The sequence below is a fragment of the Marmota marmota genome, unplaced genomic scaffold, assembly GCF_001458135.2.
Source record: "Marmota marmota marmota unplaced genomic scaffold, marMar, whole genome shotgun sequence".
NCBI classification, from domain to species: domain Eukaryota; kingdom Metazoa; phylum Chordata; class Mammalia; order Rodentia; family Sciuridae; genus Marmota; species Marmota marmota.
Genome location: NW_026000221.1, coordinates 5435526 through 5454991, shown reverse-complemented (window position 1 = coordinate 5454991; position 19466 = coordinate 5435526). Strand labels below are relative to the sequence as shown.

At 32.0% G+C, this 19466-nt stretch overlaps 1 protein-coding gene across 5 annotated transcripts in view; it reads right to left on the bottom strand.

The window, feature by feature from the left end:
• Positions 1-19466, bottom strand: part of Ythdc2 (YTH domain containing 2) — a 79487-nt gene that overhangs the window by 42140 nt on the left and 17881 nt on the right. For all 5 annotated transcript variants that reach the window (XM_048792124.1, XM_015488458.2, XM_048792122.1 and 2 more), the window contains exons 8-17: positions 18004-18111; positions 16730-16878; positions 15480-15615; positions 10299-10425; positions 9800-9865; positions 3586-3764; positions 3288-3384; positions 3120-3207; positions 2954-3034; positions 750-832 (exon numbers count right to left, since the gene is read on the bottom strand). In XM_048792124.1, the coding sequence (XP_048648081.1) occupies positions 750-832; positions 2954-3034; positions 3120-3207; positions 3288-3384; positions 3586-3764; positions 9800-9865; positions 10299-10425; positions 15480-15615; positions 16730-16878; positions 18004-18111 (1114 nt within the window). The remainder of the gene's footprint in view (positions 1-749; positions 833-2953; positions 3035-3119; positions 3208-3287; positions 3385-3585; positions 3765-9799; positions 9866-10298; positions 10426-15479; positions 15616-16729; positions 16879-18003; positions 18112-19466) is intronic.

Genomic DNA, 19466 nt, shown 5'->3' with positions numbered 1-19466 from the left:
GAGGGGAGGGGAGGGGAGGGGGGATAGTAGAGGATAGGAAAGGCAGCAGAACACAACAGACACTAGTATGGCAATATGTAAATCAATGGATGTGTAACTGATGTGATTCTGCAATCTGTATATGGGGTAAAAATGGGAGCTCATAACCCACTTGAATCAAAGTGTGAAATATGATATATCAAGAACTATGTAATGTTTTGAACAGCCAACAATAAAAAATTAAAAAAAAAATTCATATTATTTACTTGGGGAAAAAAAAAGACTGTTTTTTTAAAAAAAATTTTTCCAGAAGAGCAATGACTATGCCTTTATTCAATGTTTGAAATGTAGAAGATATATGAATCATAGAAATCGGAGAAAACTTTATAAAACATAACAAAGGAAAAGTGCATAATCATAGAGCTTGCTGAGAAATAGATGAAGTATCAGTTAGACTTGTCCCTTTCTTCTTTTATAAGATTATTTTGTTCCCTAGTTTGGGAAGAGGAAGGGATTGTTTGACATTCTCAAGTGAGAACACCAACGAGTTTGGGTTTCATGGAGGGAAGTAATATCACTTAATAAACACAGTCTTAAAAAGAAAAAAAAAAAGTTTTAAACGGTTAGTTTTGCAATGATAATATATAAATTAAGACTAACAGGAAAACTAACATTTTACAGAAGGTGGAAAATATGATAAATATAGAATACTTATGAAAATGTTTTCATTTTACAGGCAATTGAATGAATGTACATTAAACACACATTACCTGCCTTTTCGTTGTATGGCACTAGCTTTGGAAATCCACACCATTTTTAACATTGTAACAAAATTCAGTGCATCAAAGGATTTCTGTAATATTTAAATTATCTTTATGTTAAAACATGAAAGGCATTTAAGAGGAAATAACAAGAAATATTATCACCATATCTTAACATGCCAAGTTTAATTTAATGTTCTCTTCTTGATTACATAACTAGAACAGTACATTGACTGTTAAAAACCCAGATGTTCTGGTTACAAACATTCTAAGGAAAAAGAATAAAAACCAAACTAAACTCAAAAGAGCTATAAAACGTCCCCATTCTGTGTTTTGCTGTTCTGTGCAACAGGTGAATAATGGCAACCAATTCTCATAGGAAAAAAAAATAGAAAAAAAACTGGTCTATTCTCTTGATCATTTTTCTATCACATTTACATTATAAAGAATATAAAGAATTATAAAGAATAAGAGTGGTCTGATAAAATCATTTTCTGAAATACTTTACAGGGAGCAGATCTTGTGGAACAAAAATAATTAAATCCCATAGTGAAGAATTTTTAATCCCCCCACTTATCTCTTGCTGTGCTACTAACAAAGTTAGCCTATCCTGAATGCTACAAATGAAAAAATAAAAACAGAACCATTACTAATGCCATACTACCTCAAAAAACCAAAAGTGAAAACATGCTGTAAAGAAACACTTTAATAAAAGAATATATTCATAATAGAACACATACTTCAATCAGTGACTTATGTTTTCCCTTATATAAAAAAACTAAAAGAAGTCAGGCATGGTAATGCATGTGCCTGTAATTCCAGCAACTTGGCAGGATCACAAGTTCAAGGTCAGCCTCAGAAACTTGCAAGAATCTCAGTAACTTAGTGAAACCCTGTCTCAAAATAAAAGGACTGGAGATGTAGCCAGTGTTAAAGCGCCCACTGTGTTCAATTCCCAGCACACAAATAAATAAAAAAACTAAAATAAATAAAAATGTGTCTCATAATAGTTTAATTATGGAATTTTTAGAAAACATGTTGCTTAGTTTTTAATAAAATGTTTCAATTGTCAATTGAATGTAAAATAATGTATGACACTGCCACCACATTTATACCATTATATACTTCACAAACAATATCTAACAGAATTAATTTCTAAATTTTTCAAGGTCCACCTCATCAACTTTTTAGAGCAATAAAATCTGAACTTTTTTGGCTCACCAGAGTTTTAATGATAATATTCACTACTGTTCTATTACTCCTTTACAATATACAACTATAATGACTATAACAATATTGTATAAGAAAATTTTATTCTCTGTATGATAGTTCTAAAAGCTACATGAAAACCATTAAATGTTTTCACATTAAAAAAATGATCACTTACATCCACTAGACAAACATGTTTCCTTACCACAATATGAATAATATCTCCTCCCTTGGAAAATCAATTATCTCTACCACTATGATTTGTTCAGTGAATGGATCCACTATGTGTTAGGAGCACTGAAAATTGCTAGGCATTCCAGTACCAAAAGGAATAAATATTACCCTTCATTTATATCAGGGGTTGGAAAAGGGCAAAGAGCCAAGGAGTAAATGCTTTAGGTTCTGAGATGCAATTACTCAAATGTCATCACAGTTATGAAAGCAGCTATATCCAATAGGTAAAAGAGTAGATGAAACTTTTTACAAAAGCAAGTAATAAGTCTGATTTAACTGCTGGTAATTGTTGAGTCCAAGTTTATGTGTTTTTGTGGGGGTTTTTTTGTTTGTTTTTTGTTTTTTGGTTTTTTTTGATTCTTCCATCAGGTCCTCTTGAACCAAGTTATCATCTGAATATCTACTAATATGTAAGGCATTGGAGGTACAGCAGTGAATAAGAGACACATGGTCCATGACCACATATAGGAAGAAAACAGAAAATATGTAATAGAATTCCCACACTGCAGAAAATTTTCACCATAACTAGCCAAACTTTTAACTTTCTTTTTGTATTTAGTGAGTAGAAGCTAAACTCTGTCTAATTTGTTGAAATAACAAAACATCCTACATACTGATTTTAAAGTAAAATACTCATTTTAGTGAAATCAGCATTTACTATTTTAAATTCATCTAGAAATAAATGTTTCCACTAAAGTGAATTCTGCTTATATAAGCATTTCTTGGAATGGAACTTCATTTAAGTAAAAATGCAACTTGTCCAAACATACCTCTTTCACCTTTCCAGAATCAATAACAAAGACAACGTCATTGACTGTGATGCTAGTTTCAGCAATATTGGTGGAAAGGATCTGAAATAGGATATTATTTTATAATTAATATGAAAACAGAAAAATGACTGAAAAAAATGGAAAAATAAGATTTTATGAAGCTTACTATTTTTCGAACACCTGCAGGTGGGTTTTTTAATACTTTCTTTTGATCAGATGTTTGCATATTTGAATGAAGCATAAAAACTTGATATCTGTTGACAATTGAAAGAGAAAATATACTATAGTCCCTGTCTGTTATTTTAAGCAACAAATAGAAAGTTTAAAATTTTACCTATGTGTATTGTCAGCGAACCGCTTGTCATCAAACAGGATACGATCTCTCAGACCAACAATTTCATCATATCCAGGTAGAAAAATTAATACCGCACCTGAAAGAAGAATATTTTTCAATATTGATCTTGTGAAATCAGAGACAATCAACAACTAAGAAATTACATCATACATTTTCAAGTACTAGTAAATGACCATAATATGATAATTTTCATTTTTACTATTAATGCAATTATATAAAATTTTGTACAACTAGCATTAATTTTTAAATTCAGTTCTTTTAGACGATACTTATTTACCAGCATCACAACTATGGCAGATATTATATAGAAGATGCATGATTAAATCCAAGTCTACTTTTTCATCATCAAAACTATGGTGATAAGCTTTCAGGAGCTCTCTGTCTTCTGCACTGAGGTCACTTCCATTTGTTTGAACCAGAGAACTTTCATCCAGATTTCCAAATTCCAGAGAAGCACTAAAACAACAACAACAAAAAGCTGATTCCCATTATGTCCTTCAAATTTCCAATATATCCTAAGGAAGATAGCTGACAGTTACTGTACCAACTTTACAGTAAGTAAAAAATTAAACATATAATTCATGTTTTGGTTTCAAGCACATTTGTTCAAAGCAAAATTTGACAAGAAGTGCCTTTAGAAAATCACACTCTGAAGACATTTCTCCAGAGGACAAAAAAATGACCTATAAACACATGAAAAAATGTTGTCATTTGTCATCAGGGAAATACAAACCAAAACCATAGAGATACCACTTCACATCCAGTAGGATAGCTATCATCAAAAAAACCAAAAAGTAAATATTAGAAAAGGTATAAAAAAATCAGAACCCAGGGCTGGAATTGTGGCTCAGCAATAGGGCACTCGCCTAGCACGGGTGAGGCCCTGGGTTTGATCTAAGCACCACATAAAAATAAATAAATAAATTAAAGATATTGTATACAATTACAACTGAAAAATAAATATTTTTAAAAAACTTAGAACCCTCCTACATTTCTGGCATATATGTATTATGGTGCACCAACTTTAAAAACAATGTGGCAGTTCTTCAAAACATTAAACAGAGTTACCATATGCCCCAGTAATTGTACTCCATTTCACAAAAGAAATGGAAAAATAAGTCCATATATATCTGTCAATTAAAAAACTGTAGACAAATATTCAGACCAGAATTATTCACAGTGGTCTAAAAGTGGAAAGAACCCAAATGTTCAACAGTTGACAATTGAATATACTCTGGTATATCCACAGAATGGAATATTATTCAGTAATAAAAAGAATGCTACAACATGGATAAACCTTGAAAAGATTATGCAAAGTGAAGACAATTACTAAAAACCAATATCAGGTGATTCCATTCATATGAAATGTCTACAATGGACAAATCTATAGTAACATTAAGTAGATCAGTGATTGTCCTAAGCTGGAAGTGTTGGGGGGAAAATAGGCACTGACTGTTAACAGGCACAAGTTTCTATCTGTGATTATGAAAATGTTCTAAAACTGATTGTAGTGATGACTACATAAGTCTGTGAACATACATAAGTCTGTGAACATAAAAAAAAATCACTGAATTGTACCCTTAAATAGATGAATTATAATCATATGTGAATTATCTCATTAAAAATTAAAAACTTGTCCTGGGGTTGTAGCTCAATGGTAGAGCGCTTGCCTAGCATGTGTGAGGCACTGGGTTTGATTCTCAGCACTGTATATAAATAAATAAATAAATAATAAAGTCCATAACATCTAAAATAAATACTAAAAAAAAGATTAAAAACTTTTGGTCATCCTTTATATTTTATTAACACATTGCTTCTAATAAATAATATTCTAATGAACTGTCCACATTAAAAAGAAATTCTGTAGGTAATTTTATACAAAAAGCAGGTTAATTATGATATTTTTCAAGAGCTCAGAATCAGTATAAACTACTGAAATCACTTGTCTTCTCATCCTATTATGTAAAAATATAAATAAACTACTGTCATCAGTAATAACTATCAATAGAATTTCTAGGAAGTTCAATTCAACCCAATCTCAAAGAGCTTAGCAAAAAAATTATAAGACTGTTTTCAATAAGAATACTATTAAAGGGGCTGGGGTTGTGGCTCAATGGTAGAATGCTTGCCTAGCATGCAAGAGGCACTGGATTTGAGCCTCAGCACCACATAAATATAAAATATTGTGCCCACCTAAAAAATAAATATTTTTTAAAAAGAATAAGATTATACAACTTTATAACTGCAGTATCTTGAATTTTATTCAAGTTCTATTTTAAAATATTCTATTTTATTGTTTCTTACTTTTTAACAGGTTAATGAAGAAAACATGTTATTTGTTTAAAGGTATAAACTTTAGCTATCACTAACAATAATTCTGTAAGTTTAATTTTTTTTTTCAGTACTGGGGATTGAACCCAGGGGTGCTGTGCCACTGAGCTACATCCCTGGCTCTTTTTCTTTCTTTATTTCAAGACAGGGCTGGCCTCAAATTTGTAATTCTTCTGCCTCAGCCTCCTGAGTAACTGGGATTATAGGCAAGTACCACCATACCTGGCATACATTTTAATTGATAATGTCATGGTCTATAGGATTAAAAAAAAAAAAAAAAAAGCCCAGCTGGTCAAGACATAGTATTATCCAGATAATTGCTTTGTTTTGTAATCTGTAATTTGGTAATCTATTGTGTCTAGAACACTTAACAACATAAGAATATCTAGAACATTCAAAGTAGTACTACTAAAAGGATTGCATATTCTAGGAACTACATATTTAAATGGCAATAAAACCTACTACATCAGAATTAACATTTGGACCTATCAAGAATTTTGAGACTCTGTAACCTATATTATCATTTTATGAAATACAAACAACAAATATTTTCATACTTCAAACATTTACTTATAATGCCTGAGACTTACATCTACAGAATTAATCACAAAAACCCAAGTCAATGAATCATTTATATATTCTTAAATGGCAGATTTTTTACTCTATTTTAACTTCAGACTATTTTTTTTTCCATTTTAAGACTCAGAGGTTGAAAACAAATAGAAACTATCAATGTATTATACAATGTATTGTTTCCTTTAAATATCTAAAAATATAAATAATTTATCTAGCTATCTAATTTAAACTTATCTCAAATCCCTAATAAAAGATTAGGGGCTGGAGACAGAGCTCAGTGGTAGACTACTTGAGGTCCAATCCTCAACACTGACCAAAAAAATAATAATAATAATAATAATTAAACTGGTTCCATAGGATTTTTAAAGTATCTGAATTGCCCTTCTGATTTTTCATTTTTAAAAATAATATATATTCACAATATTAATACACAAATAATTTCATAAAAGTTACAACAAAAACCATAATCACACAAGCCTTAGTCATACTACCTAGGAATATTTTCAATTGTTTTAGTCATTTTTTCTATTTATTGCCCCATTTCTAAGTAATATGTACTTTCATTTAATAATTAACAATTTAATCATTATATGTGAACCTCTAATTAATTAAAGATGAGGTTACCACCTCACTTCCATAAACTTTCCATATACTCCAATACTTAAAATTTTCCTCAGCTCTTCATTCAGCCTTGAGTTTACTATGACTATGTAAACATTACCTACTGCTGAGTCAAACAATGCTCTTTACTTTTGACCTTTTTACTTTTCCCAGGGAAATTACGTTTTAATTTTATTTGCTTAGCTTTATGTGAACTTGACCACTATTTCTTCTTAAATTTTCCAAAAGATTTGTAAACCTTCTTAATATACTCAAATATATTAGTTGATTATTTTTTCCTCTCAGATAACACCCTCCTGGAGCCCGCCATCTTGTGTTCCTATGGGACTAGGCCTGCTGGACAATTGTTGTCCTCACACTCTTCTGTACCAATACCAAACCTTTCCTTTCACCTAACCTCTGTGTTGGATCTACTATATTTTCCTGTCATTTTTTGTTTGTTTTATTTGTTTTACCTCTTTTTTTATGGAGCACACCTTCTAACAGTTTCCCAATAAAGGGTGCAGAGAATAAATTTTCGTATCTTGTTCTACAATTCTCCATCTTTTATATCTTCTTCCTACTTTTTAGTAATTTTCTCAACTTCATCTTAGAACACTTCTGAAATTTTTCTATCACATATTTAAATGAACTCTTTCTTGTTTTTTCATTTATTCAATAAATATTCACTAATCAAACAGTATATCAGGCACTTTTCCTGAACAAATGAAATAAGACATTTACTAATTTCTAGTGGAAAGAAGCTAAAGATAATAAACCAACAAAAAGAGTAAATAAGCAAATTATGTAATATATTGAAGAATAATAGGTTCTACGGACAAGAGAAAAAAGAAAAAGCAGAAAAGGTTAAAAAAATGAAGTGCAGGGAGGTAAGCTGCAATGTTAGGGTAAATTTGGGTAGGCCTCATAAAAATGAACCGTAAACAAAGATTTGTGTCCTATTCCTTTTTATAGCACACTACTTTTGTTTCATGAAAGCAACAATAAAAGAACTGTATTCTTCTGTGTAAGTACCAGGCACTAACCAATTGTGTCACTGAAGCATTTGAAATACTATATTCTTCTAATAATAGAAAAATTATAGTTTTGTTTTTATAAGTTTTTTTCTGAACACTGATGCTTAGTTTCATCTAAGTTCCAGAGGTTACTGTGCTAATGTAAATCTGTCTTATTTCTCTGGTTTATGAGTGCTTTCCTCTCAAAAGTCTAGTGATCAGTCCTTGGAAGTCTGTTCATTTTAAAAGAGTAAAGCACCAAAAAAACTCCAAGTACACATGTAGAGATTACAGAGTCATTTGATTTAAAGATGGTCATTTCATTGAAGAAACACTAAACCTCTTATAAATCTAAACATTTTCTCTAGTCTTTGGTCTATTTTTCCAAGAAAGAATTGTCAAGTTTTCTGCCAAAGAACATATATACTTCAAACAGGAAAAAGTGACAGTGGATGGCATGGGAAAGGAGTAGATGGTACTTCAACTATCAATCTATGAACTTTCACTTAAACCTCTTTGTTGTTTGATACCTTGCCCTCACTTTCTTATTGCACCCGGTAACCCCAAGTCTAAAGCTTCTATGGCTAATTTTCAATAATCTTAAATTCAAAGCCTCTCTGGCTTAATTTTATTTAATACACCTCCCATTTCCGGCCAAGATGTATCATCTGGCAGCAGAAAAGAATGTGATCTGGAGCTCTAAAATGTTCATTACAAAATATGTCACCCAGTTCTGGTGTATGTATGTATGTATTTATTTATTTATTAGCTCTTCTTTCATTGCTTCATTCAAAGATATTAAAGGAGCTTGTCTCTCACTGACTGGCTGAGATTTCTTAATTCTTCTAATTCAATTATCACTAATCAATTAGCTTCCTGGCATCCATAAATTTTTAACATCCTCCATCAGTTGTTGCATCTTCTCAGTCTCTTCAACTTTATCATTCTACACCTTTCATATTCCTTTATTGTTATTTTAATATGGAAAATGCAGAGATAAATACATGTGTTCTGTCTACTATGTTCAAATGGCAATCTCCTTTCTAATTTTTTAAAATAAAATAAAAAATAAGATATTATAATACAACATTTTGTGTGTGTGTGAGATTTTTTTCGCATTTTTTTTTACTGGTGTATTATAGTTGTACATAACTAAGCCTGATCTTAAGCAAGTTCCTTAACTTTTCTAGGCTTTGGTTTTCTCATCCATAAAATAGGGACAATAAGGAGCTAGGGCTGCGGCAAAGCGGTAGCTCACTTGCCTGGCATGTGTGAGGCACTGGGTTCAGTTCTCAGTACCACATATAAATAAATAAAATAAAGGTCTATCAACAACTAAAAAAAATATTTTAAAAAGGGGGGTTGGGGTTCTGGCTCAGCAGTAGAACACTCACTCGCCTAGCACATGAGGCCCTGGGTTCGATCTTCAGCATAAAAATAAATAAAGGTATTGCATCCAACTATAACTAAAAAATAAATATTAAAAAAATAATAAGAACAAGTACCTATCTCTAAGGGTTGTTTTGCAGATTATGTACAAGAACTATGCTCAGTGGCAAGCACCCCATGTGGCATGAGCCCTCAATGCAGGATGAACCCTGAGTGCGGGGGAAGCAATTACTGAATGTGCGTGAACACCTATTGTGGGCTTGACATACCCCACAGGGTGAGCATCCAGTGCAGGAAGATCTGGTGAACCCTCAACACCATTCAGTTCATATTAACCATTATACAGGGAATCAGTTTGCCAGGAGGTAGCTTTCCCCACCACTGACAGCTCTTAATAGTATAACCTCTTATCAGCAACTTTAATAAGTCAGAAAGAAAATTTTCTTATACCCACAGAAAAAAATTATCTGGGTAAGAGAGACTATAAATAGCCTACATTTATATATTCTATGATTTACATAGCTAGGTAGTTTTTAAAAAGAAGGCAAGGTTAATTTTTAAAATAGTATAAGGTTTTACCTGTAAGATTCTAGAAGATCCACAATTTCAGTCTGCCCAAAGTGTTTAGCCCAATCTAAAGCCATCCTGTCAAAATTCAAAGATATTAGACTAAGACAGAAAAATAATTTGTTCTCAAAATTATAAAACTATTCACTCAAAATTATAAAACTATTCACTCAAAATTATATATTTATCCACTAGAAATATATTAACAATTATAACTCAATCTTGGAGTTTTTTTTTTCCTTTTGGTGGTACTGAGGATTAAACCCAGGGGTGCTTCAAAACTGAGATACATCATACATACTCAGCCCTTTTTATTTTTTATTTTGAGACCAGGTCTCACTGAGTTGCCAAAACTAGCCTCAAAGTTGTGATCCTCCCATCTCAGCCTCCCAAGTAACTAGGATTACACCCACTTTACAATTGTTTTCAATTTAAAGACAAACATAAGAATTTAAAAAAAGATATGTGCAGCTACACAAAGACAGAAAGAATGGATGTAATCTAAAATTACCAGCCATTTGATGCTTTACTATGGACATTGGCTCCCATGCTAATTAACTGCTCTACTTGACTCGTAAAACCTCGTCCTGCAGCAACCATCAGAGCTGTTGCACTGGTTTCACTATGTCTGTAATCAACTAAAAGAAGAAAAGGAAAAATGAAATTGTTAAAATTTACAAAATATTTAAAACTATTTTGTTTTTTAAATTTAAGTGGCAGAATTGACATGTTCCTTCACTTTACTTAATACATTATATAAGCCTCAAATCACATCATCCAAGGAAATCTGCTAGTGATAAGCCTGAATATAAACAGGATGGAATAGAGTGTCAGTTTCAAGGTAGAAGGAATGATGGCTATTAAACTGTTTAAAGCTCACCTATATAATTGAAACAGAAAAGGAAAGTTACTAGCTTGTCAAACCCTCAATCATCTTAAATCTATATATTGCTTTGATCATCAAATGACAAGATATACTTAAAGAATTAAAAAGTTAATCCTCAGGCTGAGGATGTGGCTCAAGCGGTAGCACGCTTGCCTGGCATACACAGGGCGCTGGTTTTGATCCTCAGCACCACATAAAAATAAAATAAAGATGTTGCGCCCACTGAAAACTAAAAAATAAATATTAAAAAATTCTCTCTATCTCTCTCTCTCTCTTTAAAAAAAAAAAAGTTAATCCTCATTAGTGACTGATAATAAATGACTAAAAGCTTCAAGCAAAGTCCATGACAATTTTTTTGTTGGTTTTGCTTTTAATCCCCCTTATTCAAGACTACTATTTCCCAAAACGCTTAATAAGAATGTTTTAACCCATTTGCTATTGCTATAACTACAGAGACTAAGAGCTTCAACCTGAGACTCAGTAATTCTTAGAGGAAAGAGGTTTATTTAGCTCACGGTTCTGGAGGTACAAGAACATGGTACCGGCATTTGTACAGTTTCTAGTGAGAGGCAAGAAGTGCTCAACACATGGAGAGAAGTAGTAAGGGGCCAAGGGTATTCAATCCAATCTTGTCAGAGCAAGAACTCACAGTCTTGAGAAAAGCACTAATTCCTCTTAAAGACCTAATCACTTCCTAAAGGTCCCAACACCTCTCAACACTACCAAACTGGGGATCAACCTGAGTTTTGGTGGGGACAAACCATAGTAAGGAACAACACTGGCAGAAGTTTACTTCTCACAGAAGCCCTCCATAGGAAGATAATTTAAGTTCCATTACAAGTTCCTTCCAAGAATATATTCCTAAAGCAATTCAAATATAATTGCTTAGAATTAGTTTGCCTAAATTACAAATTGATATTTTCAGAAAGAATTCATCCCTAAAAACAAACCTATTATAATTTAAGAAAATTAACAAAAGAAAAAAATTGATCTTCCATACATACCCAATTATTTTCATTATTTAATTAATACCCTAAAATAAGTATCCATTATCACTATAAACCACAGGTTTTTAAATGGATAGAGAATATACAAGAGAATTACCTCAGGCTTCTGTTTTTTATATTTTTAAAGAAGGTCTAAGTCCACTGCAAAATTGAGAAGAAGGTAAAGAGACATCCCACAGACCCTCTGATCCACAATGTATAGTCTCTCACATTACCTACCAAAGTGGTAAATTTGTTAACAACTGATGAACCTGTACTAATACCTCATCACACAAATTCTACTGGTGTTATACATTCTTTGGTTTTGGACTTGTATTTTTATTTTTTATTTTGCTTTTTATTTTTGGAAGCATAGATAGACACTTGATTTTCACTATTAGAGAAGCAAGTTACTAGATCATGAGGAGAATAAGACAGCCTACATAGCAAAGAACCGGGACCTTCTGGTAATAGCATCAAACTGAGGTTTCTTGCCAACAGCCATATGAGTGAACCTTCCTAGAAGCAGATCATCCAGCTCCAATAAATCTTTAGATGACTACAGCATTCCCCTCTACACCAACAGCTTAAATGTACCTAATGAGAGACTAGGAATCAGACTACTCAGGTAAATTACTTCCAGATCCTTAACTCTCAGGAAGTATGCAATAAGTGTTTCAGACTGCTAAGCTTTGGAATCATTTGTATTGCAGCAAAAGGTGATTAATATGGCCAGCACAATGTAGAATGTCTAGTCTTACTAATTATTAGCTACATTTACAGGAACACATGGGGAAAATGATGGTACTAAAAATAAATCTATAAAGCTCACAATTTCTGGGATCACAAGAAGAAATCCAACTCTGCTGCCAACTAAGGGTAGAGATATTAGAGATTAACAAAAAGTTGGAAAATGAAAAACTGTTCATAAAGCTACTGTTACATTTTTTGTTTTCTTCATATGGCTAAAGATATTAGAATATTAGACTCAGGAAAATGTATAAACTATACATTAATAGACAAGGAGTGTGAGACCACAGGATGACCATTACCAAAGTAATCTAGTATTTGCTAAAGAAATATCTAGAAAGAGAGGCAAGAATAACAAATATTTAAAATGTAATATATCTCAGACTTTAAATCTTGTAACTTTCAAGTAATATTGCTTAATTTTTCACAGTAATATATTTTCAAAATGCAAAGAAAGAGAATGCTAGAAAATTGAAGATTAACAAATACATACATTTTCAAAAAATTATGAGCTTTAAAAGGTAATCAATATGAGCCAAAATACATTTACAAATAACAAGAAAATGACAAAGGATCCTCATTTATTTAAGAGGTTTGCCAGGCTAATAAGTATACAGGATTATAACTGTTTAAACAATCACACCTAAGTATTACCTAAAGTCTCTTGTTGCATATCACAATGTTTGGTCTTTGACCAATCCCATCAACTCAATAAACTGAGAAAGTCTATTAATAAAATAAACAGTTGGAATTTTTTTAAGTTGTTACACAGAAACAATGGGCCAAATCAAAAGATAAGATAAAATTTAAAAGGAATAAATGGTATGTCTTAAATTCAAAATAAGTTAGAATAATAAATACAGGATTTTCAGAGACATAAAAATCAATAAGACAATGTGGTTGACAAAGAGGTAGACTGAATTAATATAAATAAAGAGTAGAGATTACTTAGGCTAATAGACCTATTCTATCCTAAGACAGTAACTAAGAGATTAAACTCAGAACTAGACGCTGGGCTTTTTAGAAGGATAAACTAAAACATGTCCAAAGAAGGAAAAAAACAAAACAAAAGAAAAACTTCTAGGAAAAAGAATAACTGTTCATACCTGCAAGTCTGTCAGATATAAATACATACTAAATTTCATTATCACACTATAAGCAGAAAAGGGTAAAAGCAGATGGGTTTCGCTTCAACATATTACAAAATTATAATGAAAACAATCCAAATTTGAAAGAATATCCTCAAGAAAGTTAGTGAACTTACTGTCGTTAAACATATTCAAACAATTTATCATTTGGTAAAGATATCTAAAAGTAATAGCATTATTGAACACACATTTTGAAGGACTTACTATGAACTTCTAGAAACCCAGAGATGAGTAAAACAGATAAGGGTTCAGCCCTCATGCAGTGTACATGAAACAGGGAAAAATTAAAAACATATGATGTCAAGTATTGAAAGGACAAAAGGCAGTCAAAGATGCAATCACAGAAAGGACTTTGATTTTCCTTCACAATGTAATAGCAAGCATGGGAGAGTTGAGAGTAGGACAATGGCAGTTTTGAAAGAATAAATATGGTTGTTTTATGGAGAACAAAATGCAGCAACATAAGAATAGAAGGAATCAGTGGGCTATCACAATAGTTCAGGAGAGAAATGTGGGCTTGGACTAGGATGGTGGCAGGCGAAGTGAAATGTGATCAGATACAGATTTATTTTAGAGAAGCCAACAGGACTTGCTTTGGATTATATATGGTTTATGAGAGCAAAGTCAAGGATGATTCTACATATGCTTTGTTGCCTTAGCAACTAGGTGAATGGCAATGCCGACTTAACTAAAAAGAAAAACATGAAGGAAAGAGCAGGTTGGGAGGAAAGTAAATAATGAAGGAATCAAAAGGTGTTTGAGACATATCCAATTCTATCTACCTAACAGACAAGTAACTAGAGATGGCAAGTGATCAGGTATATTAAATTAAAGTTATTATTAAAGTCAGCGAGGAAGTTAGGATGCCAACTATAAAAATTAGAGGTCATAGGGCTGGGGATGCGGCTCAAGCAGTAGCGCGCTCGTCTGGCATGGGTGAGGCCCGGGTTCGATCCTCAGCACCACATACAAAACAAAGATGTTGTGTCTGCCAATAACTAAAAAAAAAATAAATATTAAAAAAAAAAATTAGAGGTCATTTAAAATATATATGTACTACATGACTAAATGAGATCCATGTAACAAGTAAATGTAAATAGAAGTACGGTCTAAGGATCAAGGTCTGGGACATGCCAAGTTTAGAGGTCAAGAAAAGGAAAAAGATCCTCTCAAGGAAACCAAGAAGTTATAGTTAGGAAAATGAAAGAAAGTAAGCTAAATATGAAATATCAGATGTTGATCAAAGATGGTGTTTCAAAAAGGAAATGATCAATAATAATCATAATTACAATAATGCTGAGAGGTTTAGGTAAGGAGATTAACTACTTAACATTTATATCCTTTCCAACAATTCACTCTGCCTTTTGCCTAGAAGCTTATAGAGATCTGAAAAACCATCTAACAAAATGAGGATAACTCATTAGTGGAAATTATATCACATGACATAAAGTATGTCTATATAGCAAAAGAAAATACTAAAATTTTTCATTTACTAAATGAGCAATCTAGAGCAGAAGTTACTACCCATTGTTTTCTTCTGTTTTTTGTTTTGTTTTTTTCTTTTAAATCAGAAACCTCTTTGAGAACCTAAGAAATAACTTTCTAGGGGTTAGGGGATCAGAATGTACATGTGTACAAAACGTATACATAAAAGCATTTTTGTAAACAAGTGTCATGTACATACAGACCTCATAAAACTATTCTGAAGATACTAGGTTAAATACTTGATTTAACATAACACTTACTGATTCCACTACCATATGATAATAAGATCCTGATTTTCACATGAGACATAAAATAAGTACTCCAAAAGATCAAATTACCGGGTGTGAACAAAAAAATGTAGTATATACATTTTGAACTAAACTACAGTTATACTATAAATAACTGCAAGAGTAATTTACAAATTCAAATAAACTTACCACTAACGTTTTCAGTTAAAATAAGGTGAAAGACCTGAGCAAATGCATCAACATCTTTATGTAACCATATGTCAGAAAGACAAGCATCCATTTCCTTGATTAACCATGGTTCAAGGCAATTCACATCTTTTTCTGTCTTTATATTAAAAAAAAAAAAAAAAAAAAGATCATAATCACCCAACAACATTTGCTTGCAAAGAATGGAAAACGGCCACAATGGCTACAAGAACTACTAATCATATGACCATATGACGTTATATATTATATGTATTATCGCAAAAGTTCCTCATTCCATCTTACAAACTTTATGACACACAATATTCTTATCTTGTTCTTACATTAACCTTTTATCTGAGAATGAGTTTGTCAACAAAGGACTATAATCCAGGCACAACATTAATTATACTTCTGATAGGATTTTGCTAAATGTATCTATACATCAGTGATTCCCTCTTCAGCTACAGGTTAGAGAAAGCACCACCTGATGCTTTCTAACACTGATGCCAGGTACCTTTTCAGAGCAAGAACATCAAAATCTTTGTTGTAAAGGACCAGGTTCCACAGGACTTTTTAGCTCATTGGTTATGTAACTGTCAGCAAGGTCACTAATTTACATGGTCAAAATGCTGTTCAGACTCAAATGGATCTCTCCTATACTAAATAACAATTTTAAAACATTCCCTGGTCTTAGTTTTTTTATTGGTACATTATAATTGCACATGACAGTGGGATTCATTATACCATATTCATACATGCACATAATTTGATCAATTTCATTCTCTAGTACATTCCCTTTCCCTCCTTTCTTCCCTCCCCTAATCCACTCTGTTAAAACTGAGTGAAGTATTTTTTAAAAATACTTTAAAAAGTATTTTTAAAAGCTAATGTATAGTTTGTTTGGATGTATTAGAATTTAAACATTGATTAAAAAAAACTGCAAGTATCTCTGCATTATGTTATTTATCTTCTCATGCTCAAAACAGTTAGATTCTTTTCTAAAAAGAAACTTCAGGGTTAGGGGTAGAACTCAGTGGTAGAGTGTCAGCACCCTAGCATGTGCAAGGCCTTAGGATCAATCCCAGCTTTGTGACAAAAAAAAAAGAAAGAAAAGTTGTTCTTGAAAATATGTTGTCATCTAAGATAAACTAAGAGAACTACCCTTCAATTATGTAGTAAAAAATAACTAGTTCAAAAAATATTCCTTAACCTATATATTTTCACTCAAAAGTGTGAAATCAGTAAGGTCTTACCAGCTGACTAAAGACAGCATCACCACCATCATCCAATAAATCATACTCTTCAGTCACACTTGGAACAGTTCTCTGCCTCTGAGATTCAGGCTTGAAAGTATTCTCTTGAGCCGAGTACCATTCTGTAAGGGTGGTTTGTTGTTTCTCTTCTAAATTGATTACCAAAGAAAAAATAATTAAATAAGTCCTTTCCTTTTTAAAATGTATTCCTTTGTTTTAAAAATATTAAGTGAATCTTATATCACATAAAAAGCTGGCCTTATTTTACAGTTACTTTTAAAACTATATCAAGAATATTTAGTGAAATGTATTATGCAAAACCATAAAGACACGTATAACTGCTTAAAAAACATCTTCATCTATTGGTAAGAAGCTTAATTCTAAGTCAGTCCAGAATTAAGAGTATTTTTATCCATTTGATACATATTGTTTAAATCAGTGACTAATATTCATATAGCACTTTAAAGAAAACCATTTATTAAACTCCTACCAGTTGTTTGACATATGATTATGTATAATTCAAAAGTTTGAAAAGTTTCAAGATCTAAGAGTTTCACAATTTACATATACGTGATTCTGCACTGCCTGGCAAAATAGGAGCTGATTAATTAAACTTTTGAAGTGAAGAATCCAAATGAGTTGATATTTGTCTATTGTTATACAGAATAAACAAAGGAATCAGAGTTTGAAAGCAATATCATATTGATCAAGGCAGCTAAACGAAAAGGAATCTAAACCCCAATTCAAAAGCTGTAATATAGTATAAATTATTACAAGATGTTTTAATAGGCAAATAATGTTATATTTGAAATACAAATGTAACCCCAGAAGACTATCAAGATTTGTAAATCTTCACATTTTTATAAAAGATAAGCACATCTTTGCTCAGATGCTACTCTTTTTATTCCCTCTTATCTACTTCCCACTCCCACTTAGGAGAGAGGTGGTATGCAGCCAGCATACACTCTTTTGCTTCCTTAGAACAATGGTTGAATCTTTGGATATAAACATACTCAAATTTCCTCAATTCGGGCATCCCCTTTCAATTCCTTTTTATAGATTGCACTTTGAAAATACAAACCACAATGCAAAGGTATATTTGCGATAATATTCTAACATAATTTTCCACAAATATATGCAAAAGAATAACACTTTGAAGCATCCTTACACTTCCATAAGATAAAGATGGAGTACTCCAAGGATAAAGATGGAGTACTCCAAAAAAGTCATTTTAAATAGTAATTTCTTTTATATTTCTTTGATAAAAAGTTTACCTCGATGTTTTTCTTTTTTGTACTTTAACATTTCTTTGTTTGTATATCCAGTAGTTCTTAAAATGTCTTCCAGAAACATTTCTTTTACTTCAAATGGTCTTCCCTGTACTAAATAATAGAAATTTTTTAAAAATAGTCAATTTGCAACTCAGAGATACTTGACATAAAAACATCAGAATCCCAAGTTAATGTAATATTCAAAAGCAATGCCAAAGCTCAAGTGATCCACACAATATTGTCTTTTAAATATAACTTCATTTTTTAGACAACTGGATATAAGACAATTTGCTTATTTTTTCCAGTGTTTACTATCTACCTATCATGTGTCCAGCATCACATTAGAAACCACAAATACAAATGGCAAACAGAAATAGAGCTACTTTTGTACCCTTCAGGCACACCAGCAGGGGAGACAGACATTGATCCAATAGTCCAGAAAATAAAAACAATAATATAGTTGTCCTATGAGAGAGAAGTACAAGACAACATGACAGTACATAACAGAAGGATCTGACTACACCAAGAAAATCATCCTCACTGAGAAAACAAGGAACAAGAGAAGCATATAGACAAAGTAATTATACTCTTAGAAAGGAAAGAGTGCGCAATGAAGAAAAATAGCTGTGTAAATTCTGTGTAGTAGAAAGAAGAATGTTTTCAAGAAACTAAAAGGTTAACCTACTTGGAAAATGGTGGGAAACAAGGAGCAGAGAGAGAATTGTAGTTCAAGATGAGGTAAGAGAACTATATATCAAGGGTTTAAGTCTGTCCTGAATTAAGACTATTCAAAAAATTTAAGCCCGGGAAGTATTAAACATCATAATTCCACTTCAAAAAGATGATTCTGGCCACAGTGTAAAGAACAGATTTTAAAAATAGTTGAATGGGGGCTGGGGATGTGGCTCAAGTGGTAGCAGGCTCACCTAGAATGCATGAGGCACTGGGTTTGATTCTCAGCACCACATAAAAATAAAATAAAAGATATTGTGTCCACCTAAAACTAAAAAATAAATATTAAAAAAAATATTTAAAAAAATAGTAGAATGGAACCAGACCAGATAGGAACAACTTTAATTCATCACAATAACTTAAATGAGACTGGAGATGCTAAAAAAGTAGTAAGATTTTTGAGAGAAGAGGTAAACTATGCAGAATTTAGCACTACACTGAATATGACAGAATGATAAAGAAGTGTCAACTATGATTCTTAAATGTCTGGCTTGCAAAACCAGAAGGATGTTACTCTGATATAATGAGGAATGCAGAAAAAAGAAGCAGGTTGGGTATTGAGAATAGAGGTATGGTTTCACCCACGTCAAATGTGCAGTGCTGAAATAAGTTTTCCATTAAGAGGTTTAGATTTTATGCTCCTAACCACCCAATATTATGATAATGTATGGGTTTGTGATTTATGTGACTAGGTTAACAGTAGTATGATTAACCCAGACAGGCAACACAAGAAG